Source organism: Magnolia sinica, chromosome 1, assembly GCF_029962835.1.
Source record: "Magnolia sinica isolate HGM2019 chromosome 1, MsV1, whole genome shotgun sequence".
Lineage (NCBI taxonomy): Eukaryota > Viridiplantae > Streptophyta > Magnoliopsida > Magnoliales > Magnoliaceae > Magnolia > Magnolia sinica.
This window is the reverse complement of record NC_080573.1, coordinates 135415088-135437825: the sequence shown is the minus strand read 5'-3', so window position 1 is coordinate 135437825 and position 22738 is coordinate 135415088. Positions and strand designations below refer to the sequence as shown.

The following is a 22738-nucleotide window of genomic DNA, read 5'->3' as shown; positions in this document are numbered from 1 at the left end:
ACCAAGCCTACAGTATAGGGGTGCTTGCACATCACGCGTGACACGCATGCAGAGTATTGGATAACTCCCCGGCGGATGGGATGCTACAGCCACTAAGAACTAAGTAAGAGACCGACTGTCCTGTCAAGAGATCTGTGGGAACCACCTTGTTGTATATATTTTATCCATACTGCCCGTCTACTATTAAATATCATTGCAGAGTATGAGTCCAAAAATTGGGTAGATTGAAAGATCAATTGAACCACACCACATGGAGGTCTGGTGAATAGACTACAACCGTTTAAAAATTTCTAAAGCTGGCCGTTGAGTTTATTTTTCATCGAACTTATTCATAATATCACATTAACCTGTATGAAGAAAATATTATATTAGCTTGATACAAAACTTATGTGGCCCTTGGGAAGTTTTCAACCGTAGGCTTTCAATTCCTACCACTTCCCGTGGTGTGGTCCACTTGGGCCTATGATCTTTCATTCTTAAAATCATCTATAAAATTGAATGAATGGTGTGGATTAAACATATACATCAATTTGGGCCCCACAGAGCCCCTGACAGTACCGTCCGCCTCTGGGTGAATCCTGGGGACGCGGATTGCGTCCTACCCCGGCCGGACTGTAATCCGTCCGAGCAGGGATCCGTGGGGCTCAACGTGATATATGTTTTTTATCTACTCCATTCTTAGTTTTTATAAGATAATTTAAAGATAGGATGCCAAAAATGAGGCATTTTAAGATTTAAAGTGAACCATAAAGTGGATATTGAACTTTCACCGTTAAAAACTTTTTGGGAGCCGAAGAAGTTTCAGATCAAGCTGATATTTGTGTTTTCAATTCATCAACGCCTACATGACCTTATGAATAGGTTGGATGGTAAAAAAACATCAAAGTGCCACTTGGATATATTTCAATGGTGGGTGTCATTATCACTGCTTTTTCCATTTATGTGGTCCACTGGAGTTTTGGACATATCTCATTTCTATAACCATGCCTTAAAATAATATAATAAAAACGATGAACGGATTGGATAAACATTTAAATCACGGTGGGCCCTACAGGGTGGGGGTAGGACGCAATCCGCGTTCGAGTCCTGGTGGGGTAGCACCCAATCCGCATCCACACCGAGTAGCTTCTCCCCTCCCGGCACGCGCACACCGCACGCGCCTTCCCAGTCCCAACTTCCCCCTTAAATCCCGCACGCCACACCATACGTGTGTCCTTGCTTTGGCCTCCCCCAATCCCCCCAATTTCTCCATATAAACCCTCCGCATTCAAAGGCCGAAGCCGGTTCTCTCTCTCCCTATCGCTCATCTCCATCTCGTTCCCAATATCCATGGCCCCCATCAAGAGAGATCCCGAGCCAACGGCCAGCATCCGCCGTAGATTCTCCACGGCCCCACCCCGAGATGGCCCACCCTCACCGACGCCACAAGCCACCGACGCTCTCCTCCTCCCCCTCCGCGTCACCAACAAGTTCTTCCTCCCTCTCTTCTTCGTCGCCGCCTACTTTCTCATGCGTCGCTGGCGCGAGAAGATCCGCACTTCCACTCCTCTCCATCTCCTCACCCTCAGCGAAATGGCCGCTATAGTCGCTCTCCTCGCCTCCTTCATATACCTCCTCGGTTTCTTCGGTATCGATTTCGTCCAATCCCTCATCTTCCGTCCCGCCGAAGACGATGTGGCTGATTTCATCCAATCCCCACAACCACCCCAAAACCCCATCCCAGCCGTCCATTCCCCTCCATTCCCCGCCGATGACGCCGACCTCGTCAGTGCCGTCGTTTCGGGCTCCATGCCTTCTTATTCGCTCGAGTCGAAGCTTGGAGACTGCAAGCGCGCTGTGGCCATCCGGCGCGCCGCGCTCCAGATGAAGACCAGGCGGTCGTTGGATGGGCTCGGGCTGGATGGTTTTGACTACGAGTCGATCCTCGGGCAGTGCTGCGAGATGCCCATTGGGTACGTGCGGCTGCCGGTGGGGATTGCAGGCCCGCTGCTGCTTGATGGGAGGGAGTACACTGTGCCGATGGCGACGACGGAGGGGTGCCTTGTCGCGAGCACGAATAGGGGGTGTAAGGCGATATATGTGTCGGGAGGGGCGACGAGTGTGTTGATGAGGGATGGGATGACAAGGGCCCCGGTGGCAAGGTTCGGGACGGTGAAGAGGGCAGCTGCATTGAAGTTCTTCCTGGAGGATCCGATCAATTTTGATACGTTGGCTGTGGTTTTCAACAGGTAGAGTTGCGAGATTTCCTTTCCGCCCCTCTTTCTATCATTTTTTGTGGAAAATTGTCCTTTTTTATTTGTTTCTTTTTGGGCATTTTTTATGGGTTTTGGTGGAAATTTTGATTGTTGTGCTTGTTTTTGGTGGGTATTTATGTGGGGATTTTTTTTTTTTTTTATTACTTTTTTACGATTTATATGCTTTGGTGGAGAAATGTATTTTTGTATTTTTTAAATTGTTATGGGTTGATTATGTCAGTATTTTGCTTTGTTTGGGATCTAGATTTATCTGTTTTGGTGGAAAAAAGGATTTGATTTTTTTTGGGATTTTTATAGGTTGGTCATATGGAATTGAATTTTCAGGATTTTTTTTTTTCTCAGGTTAATTATCATTTCAACATACTGCATGCTTTTCATTCCATTTTTCTTTCATTTATGGGGTTTTTTTTTTTTTTTTTTTCTGTGGTTTCGTGGGCTGTAGGTCAAGCAGATTTGCTAGGCTTCAAGGGATTCAATGCTCGTTGGCGGGGAAGAATGTCTACATGAGATTCACCTGCAGCACCGGAGATGCGATGGGGATGAACATGGTATCCAAAGGCGTGCAGAACGTCATGGATTTCCTCCACACCGATTTTCCTGACATGGATATAATCAGCATCTCGGGTTAGACCCTCATACATCCTAATTGATTGAATTACCTTCTTTGTGGAATTGATTCTGAATTTTAGGCTGTCCGAACTTGTGTACTTGGAGGTGCTGTCTGTTTTGTCTCATCTCCCTGTTACTGGATTTGTAGAGAATCTGGATTCGACTTTATCTATCTTTTCACGGATCCCGAGTGTAATTAAATGGTTTGTTTTTTTTTTTTTTTTTTTCTTTCTTTCTTTTTATTTATTTATTTTGGATTCATCCCTCTAAAAGAAATTCCATTTTGTTGAGACAGTGGAGATGAGGCAGTCATTGTTATTGTCATGCTTTGTTCTTGCTTGCAGCCTATGAATTTTGTTGTAATCCTGGTGAAGTGAGGTTTTTTTTTTTTTTTTTTTTTGTAATCAAAGTACGCATCCTCTTCCAACTAAAATCAGGCTTTAAATTTCGGATTATCTTAATAAAGTAACTCTTTCATGCTGTGGCTTTCCTTATAATGAATCTCATTCAACAAGTAATAGTTTCTTTTATTGTTTCTTCAAGTAATTTTCTAAATGAATTTTATTCACCATCGCAAATTTGGGTCTCTAAAACCAATGCTGTCTATTTTTCTTCCAAATAAAAATTGTATTTTCTTCTAATTCTTCAAATGCATCTTCTCACTGAACATTTCGGTTATCTTTCCCGAATTGGGCAGGCAATTTTTGTTCAGACAAGAAGCCAGCTGCAGTGAATTGGATCGAAGGGCGTGGTAAATCGGTTGTTTGCGAGGCGATCATCAAGGAGGAGGTGTTAAGGACGGTTCTGAAGACCAATGTACCTGCATTGGTGGAGCTAAACATGCTCAAGAACCTTGCTGGGTCAGCCATGGCTGGAGCCTTGGGAGGCTTCAATGCTCATGCCAGCAACATTGTCTCTGCAATCTTCATCGCCACCGGCCAAGATCCCGCTCAGAATGTGGAGAGCTCTCACTGCATCACCATGATGGAAGCCATTAATAATGGGAAAGATCTCCATGTATCTGTTACCATGCCTTCCATTGAGGTAACTTCATTCCTTCCAATCCCTATCTCTTTAACTTTACTTTCACTCAGTATCAAACTGTTTTATTCTATTATATGAGTGTTTTTATTATATAAGAATAATCCTGTGAGTGTTTTTTGTTCGACTGGGTTTTCAATTTCTTTTTTGTGCTGGCGAAGATTTGCTCTATATTAGAATTTTTGAAGATTAACTTGTGTGTTATAATGAAATCTCGATACAGAATTCTCTTACTCTTTTGATTGTTTCTCCAATTTATTTTAGTTGGGTTTAGTGGGTTTAACAGGAAGTTTGTTTTTCCTAGTTTCCTTTCATTTGATGTCTGGTTCACATTCATGGCAGAGGTGAATTTTCTTTTCTGTATCTGTATGTCAATCAATTTCCACCATTCTAAAAAACAGGTTGATCTATTTTCCTTTACACATCTGTAATGCATAATGAAACAGATACCTGGAATACAGCTGGTGCAATACTGATTCATGGCTGTTCTCTGCTGCTGTGCTGTTTTCCTTTCTTCCCTAAAATAAATGGGTGTCTGGTAAAAATAACAAGAAACCAATATGACTTGCTGATCTGAATGCTTGCCCATTTTAGAAACTTGCCTTCTCCCTCAGGCACTTCCCCTAACGTTCATTTCATTGTGTCCATTATTTCTATATATCATTTAAACAACTAGGGCCCATTTGGTGTACCTCAAAAATTGGTTCCATCTCCTTTTAATTAATTATAATTGTGTGTTAGAGATCATGGTTGTTTGTTATCAAGATTATCTGTAATCTTACAGAAAAGAAATATGATCTCTAATACATAATTATGATTAATTGAAATTAGACGAATTCATTTTTAGGCGTCTGCCAACCAGGCCCTTAAGTTATTAAATTATTTAGATAATTAACTTTATTTTAACTAACAATTGCATTTGGTACAATTTTCTTTATAATTTTCCCTTGATATGTATTGATAGCTGCCTAGATATTGTCCAGTTATCTGCGATCCTGATTCTCAATATATACATCTCTATTAACATAATTTTAAATAAGAGGTATCAGCCAATATGCTGGGCATAACGGAATCGTTCCTGGTCATTGTGATCAGAAACGTTGGAACTTTAAACCTTGGCTCTTAACTTGTTCTATCCACTTAAATGTCCTCTGATTTCCCAGTTATTTTTTAATTGTCTTTTACCTTTCATGTGGGGACAGCCGTTTCTGGGAAATCTCTCAGTGTATGATTTCTTTTGAACTTGGGTTTATTTTCATACTTACATCACAGCTCAGATTCTTATTTTTCTTCTCTTCCAGGTTGGTACAGTTGGTGGTGGGACCCAACTAGCATCCCAATCAGCTTGTCTGAATCTACTTGGTGTGAAGGGTGCAAGCATGGAGTCTCCAGGAGCAAATGCCAGGCTCTTGGCTACCATCATTGCTGGTTCAGTTCTGGCGGGAGAGCTCTCCCTCATGTCTGCTCTTGCAGCAGGCCAGCTTGTCCAGAGCCACATGAAATACAACAGATCAAGCAAAGATGTATCCAAAGCTACTTCCTGAAGAACAAAAACCCCATCTGGAGATGGACCCCAGATAAGCCCAAAAAACCAGAAAAAAAGAAGGAAAATAAAGAAATCCCCAAGGACAAGCAAATCCCAGCCAGGAAAACCCAAGCAGGCAGAGCCTTGTATTTTGATGACTTTCTAATCATGTGGGTTCTCTTCTAAGCTGTGAAATCATATATGCCCTTGTAGTCAATGAGGGAAGAAAAGGTTTAGGGAAGCTAACAGCTATATCATTACCCATCCATCCATCCATCATTGGATATCCTACTTTCTATTGCCATATGTGGGCATCAGACCGACTCATTCTTTGTTGGAATTTCTTGTTGTCAGTTGGTGTTTTCTCCCATTTGATGTTATCCATTTTCTCCTACTCGTTCTTGTGTTATGGTAGCTTTTGTATTTGTGAGGAAGAACATTTAAAAAAGAAAGGTTTGCTGTCTTTTATGTTGCCATTTTGTATCATGGCCATTCAAGCAATCCGCATTACAATTTGTATTGCTTCAATTGGTGCCTTTCCAAGTTACAGATGCTGGCCACCTAGGAAAGACGGATCGGATAAAATAAATAAATCAAGGTGGACCTTAAATAGTTTACAGTTCGCTAAGCATAGTGAGTTTACTCAGTACGCAATCCGCTTCCCTAGGAAATGAGCTTTGTTTTTCTTCTCTTTGGTTGGTTGGTCCTCCTTGCTGAACTTGCGTACGGCCATATGAATTAATGCATTTTGCATACAATCACCTCTAGTGTCATGCGCAATCATCGATAAAATACCGGGCATAAACAACTGGGTGATTTTACGTGGTCCATGCACTCCAACCATTGATCTAATATGAGAAAGCAGCAAATACCCCCAACTTTTTATTTTATTTTAAACTTACTTCAAAGAAGAGACGTGGTAATACTTGAGAAGCAAAGGTGGCGCCCACATTACGTGCCTTCGAAATCCATGATCGGACCTCTATTAAATCATTGTGGACCAATCCATTTTCTTAGCCACTGATTAGGTTCTTAGGATTGTCTGATCAAAGTGATTTTGTTAAGGGTAGGCAATGAAAGGTGGGCCACATGTGATGGACGATATGATAAACCAATCGAGGTGACATTTAAGAGATGGGCAATCAAAGGGGCTCCCTGCCCTTTCGATGGACGGTCCAAATCAGTAATCAGGCCTTCTCTGTTTTATAACATCAATCGTGCATTTCCTTGTCCAGATGCAGAATAAGACTACGCTAAGCTTATTAGAGAAAGGGAAGGAAGCATCGCTTATCTGTATAGAAATAATTTGATAACAGAAGATCCTCATAAATAGGCATAAGAAAGTCACCTAAACGGCTCTTTCGGCTGATTCTTCAAGGAATGGAAAAAATAAGAATAAAAAAAACCCTGGCCTCTTTTAATATTTGCAGCTCTTAGCTGTTACCACCCGCATCAACAGCACTTAAAAGTAAAAAGCTACCTTGCCACAGCACTTCAAAGAAAAAAGCTACCTTGCCAGCTTAATGATTATACATAAAACCTGTTTTTAGCTTTTGCTTTTGATTTATTAAGTGTTTTAAAGCTGGCTAGCTTCAAAGCTTAAGGGCTTGGACTCACCTGGTGAGAGAGTTTTTGAAGTTTAAACCGGTCTTTTGAGCCGAACCTCAATTCTCATTGTATACTGTGTTTTCATAAATTTCATTTTTTTCATAGCTCTGCAAAACAGGTACTAGAAAACTGACTCTCTAATGTAGCACACATGGTAGGGCACACCTTTACTACAAGTGGACTACATGTGCAAGATGTGGTGGGGCTCAATGTGTATGACTTAGCAATTTCAAGTACAAGAGGTTGGAAGATTAAATATCCCAAAGAGAGCTATATGATTCTTCACTTGAAAATTTGTAGAGAATAAGTTTTACCGCATTTCCTAAGCATGCATGTAACAGATGTTATAGGAAAAAAGTGTTTCTTTAGAAACTTTATTAGTGAGAGGCTTTGTAGAACCTTAGGTCTATTTTGTTTTAAATTTATGTGGTTTTGATGCAATTTTATGTGATTGACATGCTTTTTGGAAACTAAAGTGATGTATGTAGATAAACTTTTTTAAGAAGTTATGTTAGAAGGGCAATGGGAAGAACCCATTCAATCGATCAAATTCAATGGAAAATTAAGTTTGATCAATCCAATTCTAAGTTTGAACAAGTAAAAGTGTGTTTTGGTAAAGCTTATTCCATTGTAGTTTTTGTGATTTTTTCTCTTCTTTTTAGCATCCTCCCCCCTCTCCACATTTTCAATGAGAATCAATTACATTGTTGAATCGACTCAAAAGCAAGTATAGATACTCCTTTTGCAGATACTCTCTTTTGAAAAGCGTGTCTAAAAAGTCCCTACAGTAACTGATAACTCTTTATGGCCTAACTTGAAAAGTTGTTGCATGCTTAAGTTCCTTGAATGGGAGTGTAGGGAATGAAACCTAAAAGACCAAAGGACATAGAGGCGAGGATTATTGGATTTTATAGGAAATGAAACTTGAAAACCAACCAAAAACAGTTGATGATTATCTTGGAAAGATTATTATTTGATATAAATGATTTTCTTAATGGATGGCAAACCAAAGGTGGGCATGATGGGCAATATGAATCATTGATGGGACCTTTCCTAGCAAGTTGAATATTTACTCTCCCTTTTCTTATACATTGATTATATGGTCAGGACCATCCAACTGAAATGGCTTTAAGGAGGAATCAACAATAAAAGGTGCACATGTTGGACGGTCTAAATTAGTCGATAGACCTTTTGTAATAAATAAATGTGAACCATGCACTTTTTATCCATTGATCAAATGATTAGTATCACTATCCATTGATCGAATGATTAGTATCACTATATCATAGTGGTTTTAGAGAGGGTGGACAATAAAAGGTGGGGGATTATGAATGTGTTGGGTGAACTGTGGAAGCAGAGAGAGATGAATCAAGGATAATAATCCAAAAGCACTAAGCAAAAGAGAAAAGAACACAATGATTTAATGTGGAAAAACCCTTTCAGAAAAAAATTAAGGCACAAAGCGATAGATGATCACATTATTAGTATCACTATCCATTGATCGAATGATTAGTATCACTATATCATAGTGGTTTTAGGGAGGGTGGACAATAAAAGGTGGGGGCCGTATGATGAATGTGTTGGGTAAACTGTGAAAGCAAATAGAGATGAATCAAGGATAACAATCCAAAAGTACAAGCAAAAGAGAGAATAACACGATGATTTAACGTAGAAAAACTCTTTCGAAAAAAAACCACAAAACAAAGCGATAGATGATCACTATAAAAATAGAATTATATCGAATAACCTTAAATTTCACCCTTGTTACATCTTTTTAAAACCCTTGAAAACACTAAAACACTTGCATTACCTCCTAATTCTGATTGCATTGCAATATATAACCTTTGGAGGAAACCCAATCAGAAAAGGAAACTAATCTCGCATATTCACAACCCAGCGAAAAGTTGCACTAATCAGTTTGATGGCATTGAACTCCCTTTGATGTCATCAAATGCCCTTCAATGTCATCAAACTTGTCATTCGATGGCATCGAACTAACACTAACTTGTCATTCGATGGCATCAAACTAACACCCAAATAGTCTTGAGACAAAATCCAATTTTCTGAAATATTTCAATTGCATTGAGCCATGTTCGATGTTATCGAAGGTGCAATCGAACACTTTTCGATAACATCGAAAAAATGTTAAGATAGGTCAACGACCAACTGGAGAAAAATCTCGATGGGATCGAGTACTATTCGATGTCATTGAACAGTCTGTTAATTGCATCGACATGCCTAATAACAGACTCGATTTAAAACATCTATTACAACTGAATGATCCACATAAATCAGAATAACTTTTCTAGTATAATCCATATGGACCATTTAGCTTCATAGCCATAATTGGTGTATTGGTTGGTCATGATTATTTAATCAAAGTGACTTAAGATGGTTGGGCAATCAAAGGTGTGCTCCACATGATGGATGGTCTAGATCACCTACTGATCCTTTTTTAATATAATATTTATGGACCACGTACCCATATCCTATCCATCGATTGACTGGTTAAGAGAGTCAAATAACTGGTTGAATCTGCCTCATCTCATTACTTGCCCAATTAATTTATTTGGATGAAAGTCAATGAAAGAGACGTTCCAGATTACTACAAGCTTGCTTCACTCATTGATCTTGATTGTCCATCATGTTGGTCCCACTTAAATAGTCTTTGCCTCTAAAGAATTCTTGAATCGTTAATTTTCATTGATCATTTCAAACACTCACAATGCTAAAAATTTAATAAAAATGTGATGTCATTAGGCCGACGGCTACCTAAACAGTCAATGAAATATAAAACTAATTTGAAGTACTTTTGTTAATAATTGAGAATATAATATATTTTATTATACAAAATTTCATTTGGAAAAATTCTGTACGTGGAACGATGAAATTACTGGGAAATGCTAGAATTTCAATGGCTTTCCGTTGTCTTTTGAAAGAAGGTGGAACCATCATTCAAATATGCAGAATAAATCCAATGCCAACATCAGTATATGTGGGGCCCATTTATTTTCTAGTGTTCTTTCACTTTCCATTTTCCTTTGAAAGCCAATAGCAATAAGTGGGGCTTATTTATTTATTTATTATTTTTCTTAAATATTTTTAGGCTGCGTTGCATTTGGTTGTACCAAATACTATAAAATATCATTACAATTTACACCCAATTAGACTAGTTAGTGATGAAATATCATGAAATTTGGTGCAACCAAACGCATACTTAGGCATTCGAACATGAGATCTCAATGTTCAGATATTCCTTGCCTATCATTGAAATAGGGGCATGAACCCATGTGGGGCTTATGGGTGCGAATTCTGGGGCGTCCAACACATGCATCTTGTCATTGATAAAAGATGGCCCAAAAATATCCTAGTTTGGATGCTTTAGTATATTGTCTGAGAACATAAGGTTAGGAAAAAGACAATGTTTTAGAAAAGTGGCCAACGATTGGATGGCTAAAATCTTAGATTTTTTGAATAATCCTAGGGCTTCTTTATAATGTAAGTCTTTCAGACCAATGGCCTGGAAGGATCTCTCCTAATCTAGAGCTCCACTTTTACATGGTATCATTGATCGTTGGGGATCCAAACTGCGGATCTGATGGGGTTGGGAGTGTATGGACCATATTCCAAGACTACCCATATTTGGACAATCATAGGCCGTCAATAGACGATCTACAATAAATCACTAAAAAGTTTGCAAGATTGGAAGCCTGGGATCTTCCATTTGAAGATATCTCTTAGTTATTTTATTTTACTTTTATTTGGTAGTTGTCTATTGGCATCAGCGACCATCAAGCACGTCACCTATCTTTTGCCTTCGATGGCTGTGGGCCCCACCATGTCATGCATAGTTCCTCATGCCATGTACGGTACTAAAAGTGTGTTTTATTTTTAGGAATTTTACTGCAAAATTCGTCACTGCTCCTTGAACTGAAATTTTACCCACAGTGCTCATAGATGAGAAAAGGGTAATTTGCGACTGTACGACCTATTCATGGCCCTGTTTACGAGACCAAACCAACCTTATTTTCCCAGCTGTACGGATAACTTGCCAAAGGTCGAAAATGCCCCTGCTTGTTCCTTCGAGCGGAGAGGTGGTGCTCGAAGACGAGCGCTGACACTCCTCGAACTCCGAGTTGTACGAACGGTTCAAAAGATATCAAAGTTACATGGGCCCACAGTTACGTATTTATTATACCCACAACGTTCATCCATATTTCGAGATCATTTCGGAGCATTATCCAAGCAAAAACAAATCATATCCAAAGAGCAACTGGACCACACCACAAGAGTAGCAGAAAATTGATTATCACCGTGGAAACTTTTGTAGGGCCCACCATAACATTTATTTTCCATCCACTCTATTCATAATGCCACAAAGATCTGGATGAAGAGGAAAAATAAATTTTGTAACGATCCAAAACTTCTGGGACCCCTAAAAGGGTTTAATGGTAGACGTTCAATCTTCCACTGCCTTTTACAGTGTGGTCCACTTGATAGCTGAATCTATCTTATTTTTCTTCCCAAATAAATGGACGGTTTGGATATAACACATACCTCATAAAAGGACCCACAAAGGCGGCGGGGATTACAATAGGGAAAAAAAAAGAAGCCTGATATCTATGGCTACGGATTATAACCGTAGAGATAACCGCAGCCAATGCTTTTTAAATATGTCCTCTACTATGCATCGAAGGTCTTTCGATATGTACTTCGATATATCGAATGTCTTTCGATTAAACAAAAAGGTCCAAAACTGTCCAGCAACTTTGTATAAAAAATCCTGCAATTTTCGATTAATCGAAGTATATTCGATATGTATCGAAGATATAGCTATAGATTATAGCCATAGCTATAACTGCAGTCCGTAAAAGTCTATGCAATTTTTTTTTATTTTTTTATTTTTTATTTTTTACATGGAGAACTTTAATCTACCTACAATTTTCTCTAATACATATTTATATAAATATGTATATATATATAAGCATATAAAAAAATGCTTTTATTTTTATTTTTATTTATTTCTCTTTTTTTTGCATGCAACTGACCGTGAAGTGAAGGGAATTGACCGCGAAATGCCTCTAAACGACCGTGAATCAACACGGAATAGTTTGGGATGACCGTGAAGTGCATGAGAATGATCATGAATTGATGCGAATTGACCGTGAAATGCATGCAAATGACCGTGAAGTGAAGGGAATTGATCGCGAAATGCTTCGAAACAACCGTGAATCAACACGGAATTGTTTGGGACGACCGTGAAGTGCATGGGAATGATCATGGTTTGAAGCGAATTGACCGCGAAATGCATGCAACTGATCGTGAAGTGAAGGGAATTGACCGTAAAATGCCTCGAAACGACCGTGAATCAACACGGAATTGTTTGGGACGACCGTGAAGTGCATGGGAATGATCATGGTTTGAAGCGATTTGACCGCAAAATGCATGCAAATGATCGTGAAGTGAAGGAAGTTGACCGCGAAATGCCTCGAAACGACCGTGAATCAACACGAAATTGTTTGGGACGAATGATCATGGATGTTGAAGCGAATTGCGCGAAATGCGTCAAACGAACCGTGAATCAACATGAAATTGTTTGGGACGACCATGAAGTGCATGAGAATGATCATGGTTTGAAGCGAATTGAATGCGAAATGCATGAAACTAACCGTGAAGTGAAGGAATTGATCGCGAAATGCCTCAAACGACCGTGAATCAACACGAATTGTTTGGGATGATCGCGAAAATGCATGGGAATGATCATGGTTTGAAGCGATTTGACCGCGAAATGCATGCAAATGACCGTGAAGTGAAGGAAATTGACCGCGAAATGCCTCGAAACGACCGTGAATCAACACAGAATTGTTTGGGATGACCGCGAAATGCATGGGAATGATCATGGTTTGAAGCAATTTAACCGTGAAATGCATGCAAATGACCGTGAAGTGAAGGGAATTGACCGCGAAATGCCTCGAAACGACCGTGAATCAACACGAAATTGTTTGGAATGACCGCGAAATGCATGGGAATGATCATGGTTTGAAGCGATTTGACCGCGAAATGCATGCAAATGACCGTGAAGTGAAGGGAATTGACCGCGAAATGCCTCAAAAGGACCGTGAATCAACACGGAATTGTTTGGGATGACTGCGAAATGCATGGGAATGATCATGGTTTGAAGCGAATTGATCGCGAAATGCATGCAAATGGCCGTGAAGTGAAGGGAATTGACCGCGAAATGCCTCAAACGACGTGAATCAACACGAATTGTTTGGGATGACCGTGAAATGCATGGAAATGATCATGGTTTGAAGCGATTTGACCGCGAAATGCATGCAAATGACCGTGAAGTGAAGGGAATTGACCGCGAAATGCCTCAAAACGACCGTGAATTAACACGGAATTGTTTGGGACGACCGTGAAATGCATGAGAATGATCATGGTTTGAAGCGAATTGACCAGAAATACATGCAAATGACCGTGAAGTGAAGGGAATTGACCGCAAATGCCTCAAACGATCGTGAATCAACACGAATTGTTTGGGATGACCACGAAATGCATGAGAATGATCATGGTTTGCGATTTGACCGCAAATGCATGCAATTGACGGTTAAGTGAAGGGAATTGACCGCGAAATGCCTCTAAACGACCGTGAATCAACACGAAATTGTTTGGGATGATCTAAATGCATGGGAATGATCATGGTTTGAAGCGATTTGATCGAAATGCATGCAAATGACCAGTGAAGTGAAGGGAATTGACAATAAATGCCTCAAACGACCGTGAATAAACACGGAATTGTTTGGGATGACTGCGAAATGCATGGGAATGATCATGGTTTGAAGTGATTTGACTGCGAAATGCATGCAAATGACCGTGAAGTGAAGGGAATTGACCGCGAAATGCCTCGAAACGACCATGAATCAACACAGAATTGTTTGGGATGACCGCGAAATGCATGGGAATGATCATGGTTTGAAGCGATTTGACCGCGAAATGCATGCAAATGACCGTGAAGTGAAGGGAATTGACCGCGAAATGCCTCGAAACGACCGTGAATCAACACGGAATTGTTTGGGACGACCGTGAAATGCATGAGAACGATCATGGTTTGAAGCGATTTGACCACGAAATGCATGCAAATGATTGTGAAGTGAAGGGAATTGACCGCGAAATGCCTCGAAACAACCGTGAATTAACACGGAATTGTTTGGGACAACTGTGAAATGCATGGGAATGATCATGGTTTGAAGCAATTTGACCGCAAAATGCATGTAAATGACCGTGAAGTGAAGGGAATTGACCGCGAAATGCCTCGAAATGATCGTGAATCAACACGAAATTGTTTGGGATGACCGCGAAATGCATGAGAATGATCATGGTTTGAAGCGATTTGACCGCGAAATGCATGCAAATGACCGTGAAGTGAAGGGAATTGACCGCGAAATGCCTCGAAATGACTGTGAATCAACACGAAATCGTTTGGGATGACCGCGAAATGCATGGGAATGATCATGGTTTGAAGCGATTTGACCACGAAATGCATGCAAATGACCGTGAAGTGAAGGGAATTGACCGCGAAATGCCGCGAAACGACTGTGAATCAACACGGAATTGTTTTGGATGACCGTGAAATGCATGAGAATGATCATGGTTTGAAGCGATTTGACCGCGAAATGCATGCAAATGACCGTGCAACTTAAGAGACTAGAAGAAGCACACTATGAACACAACTTGGATAACATGGAGTGTGTACCGACATGGGTGTGTACTAACAAGCTAACCTAAAAAAGCAAAACAAAAAAATATATATAAAAATAATTTTAAAAAAACACATTAGAAAAAAAAAAAAAAAATTACACTTCGATATATCGAATAGAACACGATATATCGAAACTCTTCGATATAATTGAAACCTAATCGATTAATGGTAGAGTAAGTTGTCGATTATATTGAAATCTAGTCGATATAATAGTAGTAAGTCATCCTTACAACCGACCGATATATCGACTATTATTTGATTGATCGAAAATGGTCACACACTGTCCAGCGACAAAATGCTTTTTAAATTGTATTATCGATATAATCGAGTAGATGTCGATATATCGGGGTATCGATATATCGACTAGATTTCGATATATCGAAAATTGTCAGAAAATGTCCAGCGTCGAACTGCTTTTTTAGTGCAATTATCGATTATATCTCCGATATTTCGATATATCGAAGTAAGTATATATCGAGTAAATATCGATATATCGAAAATGTACCTCAATGGTCCAGCAACCAGAATCTTATTGACTGGGGAAGGGTTTCAAGTGGAGGAGGTGGGCCACCATTCGCTGATCGAGAAGCTCGATTTAAATGAAGAAGGGGGAGGAGATGGTGATGGAATCGAGGGTATGTTGTTGTATGGGTCAATTGAGAATGATTGTCCATCATCATCTGGTAAAGAATCTCTATTGATCGAAGTGCTCAAAGAAGGATATGATAATGGACTGGAGGATGTGATATTGCATCGGTCAATAGAGAAATCATCAGGTGAAGGATTTGAAGTGGAAGTGGACCACCATCCACCGATCGAAAGGATTAATTTGCATGAACAAGGGGTATGAGATGATGACAAACGCGAGGATATATCATTTGATGAGTCAATAGAGATAGGGCCAGTTTCATCATCTGGTGGAGGATCTGAAGTAAAGGAGGTGGGCCACCATCTTAAAATTGAGGATATCTATTTGCATGAAGGGGGAGAAGGAGATGGTAGTGATTTAGAGGGTGTGTTATTCCATGGGTCGATAGAGAACGAACCACTATCATCATCTCAAAAAGTATTTGAAGCGGAGGGAAGCCACCATCCACCAATCAAGGGTCTTGATTTACATGAAGGGGCAGAAGGAAATGGTAATGCACTGGAGGGTATGTTACTCCATGGATTCATAGATAAAGGGCCGCCATCATCTTCTGGTGAAGGATTCCAAGTGGCGGAGGTTCCCTACCATCTGCCTAGCAAGGAACCCGGTTTACATACAGATGGGGGTACAAGAGATGTCAATGGGCGAGAGAGTGCATCATTCAATACATCAAATGGGAAAGGATCCCAACCGTTGCCTAGTACAGGAAGTGAAGTTGACAAGGTGGGCCATCATCAGCAGATCGAAGAACTTGGGTCACATTTAGCAACCACAAACGGTGTGGTAGCACAGCCAAGGAAATGTTCCCAATCTAACCAACAAAGGCATTGGATGACAGGAGGTAGTTGATCATAGACAATTTTGATTTCTTTCAAGTGTCGGAAGGTTGGACACTCGAATGCACTGAATTGTCGGAATTGACCGTGAAATGCATGGAATTGTCCATGAAATGAAGGGAATTGACCGTGAAATGCATGGAATTGTCCGTGAAGTGGAGGGAATTGACGGTGAAATGCATGGAAATGACCGTGAAGTGAAGGGAATTGACCGTGAAATGCATGGAAATGACCGTGAAGTGAAGGGAATTGACCGTGAAATGCATGGAAATGACCGTGAAGTGAAGTGGAATCGTCGGAATTGACCATACATTGCAAGGAAATGAGCGTGAAATGATATAGTAATTGATTGAAATACTTGAAAGAGAAGTGCCCCGTGTATATTCTCTCAAGTCAGACTAAACGTTTGCTAAGGTGATGCCGTTGAAACCAATATCGATATCTGTACAATTATTCTATAATCTTAAGAGAATAGGGGAAACGATCACCACCTACAACCAGTGGTACGCCACAGCCTAGTTTCTGCCTTCAGAAATTTGTATGTGCATATGTATCTCGGTTGCAGGTGATCAGTCCTCTAAAAATAAAGGGAATTGATCGCAAAATGCATGCAAATGATCGTGAAGTGAAGAGAATTGACAGCGAAATGCCTCAAAACGACCGTGAATGAACACGGAATTATTTGGGATGACCGTGAAATGCATGGGAATGATCATGGTTTGAAGCGATTTGACCGCGAAATGCATGCAAATGACCATGAAGTGAAGGGAATTGATCGCGAAATGCCTCGAAATGACCGTGAATTAACATGGAATTGTTTGGGATGATCGCGAAATGCATGGGAATGATCATGGTTTGAAGCGTTTAACCGCGAAATGCATGCAACTGACCGTGAAGTAAAGGGAATTGACCGCGAAATGCCTCGAAACGATCGTGAATCAACACGGAATTGTTTGGGATGACGCGAAATGCATGGGAATGATCATGGTTTGAGGCGATTTGACCATGAAATGCATGAAATGGACCGTGAAGTGAAGGGAATTGACTGTGAAATGCCTCAAAATGACTATGAATCAACACGGAATTGTTTGGGATGACCGCGAAATGCATGGGAATGATCATGGTTTGAAGCGATTTGACCGCGAAATGCATGCAAATGACCGTGAAGTGAAGGGAATTGACCGCGAAATGCCTCGAAACGACCGTGAATCAACACAGAATTGTTTGGGATGACCGTGAAATGCATGGGAATGATCATGGTTTGAAGCGATTTGACTGCGAAATGCATGCAAATGACCGTGAAGTGAAGGGAATTGACCGCGAAATGCCTCGAAACGACCGTGAATCAACATGGAATTGTTTGGGACGACCGTGAAATGCATGGGAATGATCATGGTTTGAAGCGATTTGACCGCGAAATGCATGCAAATGACCGTGAAGTGAAGGGAATTGATCGCGAAATGCCTCGAAACGACCATGAATCAACACGGAATTGTTTGGGATGACCGCGAAATGCATGGGAATGATCATGGTTTGAAGCGATTTGATCGCGAAATGCATGAAATGGCCAGTGAAGTGAAGGGAATTGCCGGAAATGCCTCGAAATGACCGTGAATCAACACGGAATTGTTTGGGATGACCGTGAAATTCATGAGAATGATCATGGTTTGAAGCGAATTGCCCGCAAAGCACATGATCGTGAAGTGAAGGGAATTGATCGCGAAATGCCTCAAACGACGTGAATCAACACGGAATAGTTTGGGATGACCATGAAATGCATGGGAATGATCATTGTTTAAGCGATTTGGCCGCGAAATGCATGCAAATGCCAAGTGAAGTGAAGGGAATTGACTATGAAATGCATGGAAATGCCGTGAATCAAGAACTAATCACGGATTGGATTGGCCAAATGCATGAATTGGTCGCAAGTAAATGAAATGAATGAAATTGACGCAATGATTGAAATTGATTGCGAAGTGAATGAATTGAATTTTCGAATATAAACTTTATGGAATCTTGAAAAATAACTAGGTTGGTTGGCTAAAGTAGCTTCTCCTACCCCAAAATCATATAGGGTACGTCAAGTAACTAATTTTGGTTTAGGAGATATTCTTGTTAAATGAATAAAGAAATAAATGAAAAAAAGAGAGAAATTTTTTTATATGCTTATATATACATATTTATATAAATATGTATTAGAGAAAATTGTACGTTGAATAAATTTATCTATGTAAAAAAATAAAAAATAAAAAAAAAAATAAAAAAAATAAAAATCATAAACAAAACAGGCACTACGCTTATGGCTATGGTTATAATCAGTAGCTATTGGTAATATCATCTTATATATCAAAATTGTGGACCACTCTGTAAATGGTTGTGGAGGATTGAACGTCTACCATTGAAAACCTTTTAGGGGTCACAGAAGTTTTGGATCATTATGAAATTTTTTTCCCCTCTTCATCCAGGCTTTTGTGACCTTATTAATAAATTGGATGGAAAATAAATGTTATGGTGGGCCCTACAAAACTTTTAACGGTGAAAATCAATTTTCCCATTACTCTTTGTGGTGTGGTCCAGTTGATCTTTGGATATGATTTTTTTAATGATAATGCTCCCAAATGATCTCGAAATATGGATGAACGTTGTGGATATAATAAATACGTAACTGTGGGGCCCATGTAACTTTGATATCTTTTGAACCGTTCGTACAACTCGGAGTTCGAGGAGTGTCAGCGCTCGTCTTCGAGCACCAACGATCCGCTTGACGGAACAAGCAGGGGCATTTTCGACCTTTGGCAAGCCATCCGTACAACTGGGGCGTATTCTCGCAAGGGAAAATGAGGTGGGTTTAGTCTCCTAAATGGGCCATAAATGGGTCTTACAGTCGTTAATTTCTCGCGCATTTTGTACATTTCACCCCTTGAAGCAGTAAAATGGCATTCTAAATAAAATTGCAGTAAAAATCCCTTTACTTTATGAGATTGATTGCTGTACGGATCCCCATGCGATTGGCTTTTTCTGCGAATTATTCGTTGCCGTGCTTACGTACTCTTGCCCATGTGGGGACCTTTTGTTGTTTCTGTGCCCTTTAACCTACACATTAGGTGAGCCCCATCGTGATGATCGGCTTCCCCAAAATCAAGCCAGCCAACCATTAGATGGGCCCACCACAGTAAACAATTGACAATTGAGAACCACTCAAAGATCTCCAAATACACGTGGTGGCCCACACGATGGTTGGATTGACTTGATTTCCGAGCTGTATTGGTGGTGAGATGACTCTATTGTACTTGTTGGATTCCATAAAAACAAATGGCCTCCAATGACCTCTTATTCCATCTTACTTTATTTTAGCAGAGCTAGTAATACTCAGTCAGCCCATCTCACCTCATTCTCGGGCAGTCTTTAACTATGCACATGGCATGTATTAACTAAAAACAAAATGATTAAATTATAAAACCTACCATCTCTAAGTCAGAGTCTCAAAATCAGATTCGTTGAGCAATCGTTACTTCTCGTTCGTTGATATACAACCATTGAATTTTATTTTCTTCTTCAATTTTTACCATCTGATGAGTGTCTGCCTATCCTATTGATAATCGAAATACAGTCGGAAGAAAAAAATTTCTATTTGACGAGCCTTTTTCTTATATCTACTCTTCTTATACCCATAAATTTTGTTGATGCAAGAATCTGATTAGCCTTCCTTGAACCTTCGTGTACCTACACAAGAAACGGGCAAATGAGACCCTGGCTTATACAGAGACCTTCCGATGCCTAAATTAGGTAGGGAATTTGGGTCTAATCGTAAACGGAGTTTTGGACTAAAGATTGTGCGTATCTTTCACCATTGGAGGTGCTCCTATTTATAGGTGAGGAGTAGTGGTGGCATAGGAGAGACATCCCTGTTTAGCAGCTATGTGTTGTAGATTCAGATCCTACACAAGTTGTGAGGATTTTCTTAGATTCTTGACTTGGATCTTTGGTAGATATGGATTGCAGTCGAATTCTTATATTCACGGCTATGGTTTTGGATAGACATGGTTGGGATCAAATTGGAACTGACAGAAGGTGGATTGTGCCAACCTGGAATTGTGCCGATCTAGAGCTATGGCGCCTGTCTCATCTAGCAAGCAGTTGAGCTTTTTCCACGCCGGGTAGACTAGCGAAACTTCAGATTTGTCGATGAGGTACCGAGCTCAACTTCGTCTCCGACTCAATTTGGGGATCAGTGTATCTTTCAACCTGCTGACGAGATACCGAGCTCGACCTCATTTCTTGTTCGATATGAGGCCAGGGTTGGATTTTTAGTTGTGACTGTTGTCGTTCAATCTGGTGAGATGCACAATAGGGTCATGACCTTACATTTTCTTATTAGTTGATCCATTTTTTCCACAATAAATTTCATTAGGCCCCGAAGTTAGATTAAAAGAAATCTTAAATTTTAGATCATGCTACATCCAACACGGGATGCATATTTTGGACTCCTTTTGAGTTATTTGTGTGTATGCAATATCTAAGTAATTGTTAGGTGCCTATGCAACATCCATCACATGGCCAAAGTATCAAAGTTATTCACTTTAAAAATAAATAATAAAAAATTTCTAATGCAGTGCAAGTAGAGGTGTACACGAACCGAGATAGCTTGGTTAGCTCGCTCGACTCGACTCGACTCGAAAAAGCTCAACTCGACTTGGTTCGAAGCTGAGTTCGAGTCGAGTCGAGTCGAGCTGATTTTTTGAGCTCGAAAGTGAGTTCGAGCTGGCCTTAGCTCGACTCGACTTGGATCAAACCCAGTTCGAATTGAACCAGTTTGGTGACTTAGTTACTTTGATATTGATGTTGCTCACCAAGTGTTTGATGAAATGACTCAAAGAAGTGTGGCCGGTGGCAAGGAAAGTATGTATATGAAACCAATGCCCTTTTTTTTTTTTTTTTTTCTCTCTTGATTTTTATGTTGCCTAGAAGGTGTTTGATAAAATACCTATAAATTTATTGTTCTTGTCTCAAATACAGTGAGATTTTGAAGGTGCAGTCCAGGTGTTTGTGAAAATGTTGCAATGACGAACTCGGCTCGATCTTAGCCTGAACTAGCTCGAGTTGCTGACCGAACCGAGCCGAGTTGGCTAGTTAGGCTCAAGGACCGAGCCAAGCCGAGTTCTTGCTGAGGTCAGCTAGTGGCCGAGCCTAGTCGAACTGAGGCCAACTCGACTTGGTTCGACTCAATGTACACCCCTAAGTGCAAGTGGTTTTCCTGGTCTATTCCATTTATCAAACAATGGGTGAAAACATGCAATCAATCTTATCTCATAATGTTGTGGGGAAGTTGAGCAGAAACATGAGGGCAAGTTTGGTAGATGTCTAAAAATGAGCTATTCTTATTTAGTTAAGTAATTATGTATTAGAGATTATGATTGTTTTCTATTAAGATTGCTTTTAATTATAGTTGTTGTCATCATCATTATATAAGCGTTATTCCAATTACTTGATGTTGAAATACGACTATCAGATAAATTTTTTCTTAATTGTTTAATAAATGCTCGCCAATCTAATAACTAGAGAATCAAATAAGCATAACTTTTGGTTCATGATACATCTAAATTGGGACTCCTAATTTGAATAATTTAAATTGAATTACTTATACACCATGTATTCAATTTCTAAGTAAATTTCAAGTGTGTTCTTGGTCGTCTATCACTCTGTTAGAATATCATAGTCAAATGCCACATGGGCTAAGTGCAAGCAAAGGCTTGGACATGTAGACAATCCATAGTTTTGCTCAACCCACTTTATGTAGGCTGCCTTGAAAAAAATTATATTAATCAGATGATCCAAAAATGGTCCAATAATTAACAGTAAGGGTGGATTGAAAAGATAGTTTGTAGAAGATAAGTCCAATCATATGGATGCTTGCTACCATATGGTCGCTTTGATTTTTTGTCTAGTAGAAAGGAAGGGAGTAGAGCGTTCTTGATGGACGGTCTAGATATATCATGAGGCCAATACAGTTACGTGCACTGAAAGTTTTCATGGACTTAGCCAATCTCTCTATAAATAATAATCAACTGAACACATTCTTTTGAGCTAGATTAGTTGGGCGGTAGCTGCAATTTAGCAATTTTCTATCATTTTCGAGTGACGGAGGGCTGCGCCATCTCATTACGAGGAATGGATGTGTCCTTTTCTCATTACGAGGATGTGAAATAGAAAGTTTCGTGAGGCAGCTGTGATATCCGTTTGCGTTTACAGCTGATTTAACATTGTCAGATTATACGGCTAGAAAGCCAACACGTGGTAGTACAAATTACACGGAAGATGACGATGGGATCCTTGTGTCAATATGATCAGTAGAAGGAAGTTAAGACGATTATTGCCAAATGACGTATGACACGTAAATTTGAGTGAGCAGCTGTCCTAGGGATACGTGGCCAAACAAGAACGGCTATAGATGGC

General features: G+C 40.0%; 1 protein-coding gene across 1 annotated transcript; it reads left to right on the top strand.

The window, feature by feature from the left end:
- The first annotated feature begins 1223 nt into the window (after positions 1 to 1223).
- On the top strand, positions 1224 to 5893 carry LOC131219180 (3-hydroxy-3-methylglutaryl-coenzyme A reductase 1-like). The gene is made up of 4 exons (XM_058214194.1): positions 1224 to 2228; positions 2698 to 2879; positions 3562 to 3908; positions 5207 to 5893. Exons 1-4 carry the CDS (start codon positions 1330 to 1332, stop codon positions 5447 to 5449), a joined length of 1671 nt encoding a protein of 556 aa, XP_058070177.1. The 5' UTR covers positions 1224 to 1329; the 3' UTR covers positions 5450 to 5893.
- The last annotated feature ends 16845 nt before the right edge of the window (positions 5894 to 22738 follow it).

Excerpts from the sequence above, each read along its gene's own strand:
- LOC131219180 (XM_058214194.1), top strand. The coding sequence starts at position 1,330 with ATGGCCCCCATCAAGAGAGATCCCGAGCCAACGGCCAGCATCCGCCGT. Across the intron at positions 2,229-2,697 it reads TTGGCTGTGGTTTTCAACAG|GTCAAGCAGATTTGCTAGGC; the intron begins GTAGAGTTGCGA and ends CGTGGGCTGTAG. Across the intron at positions 2,880-3,561 it reads GGATATAATCAGCATCTCGG|GCAATTTTTGTTCAGACAAG; the intron begins GTTAGACCCTCA and ends CGAATTGGGCAG.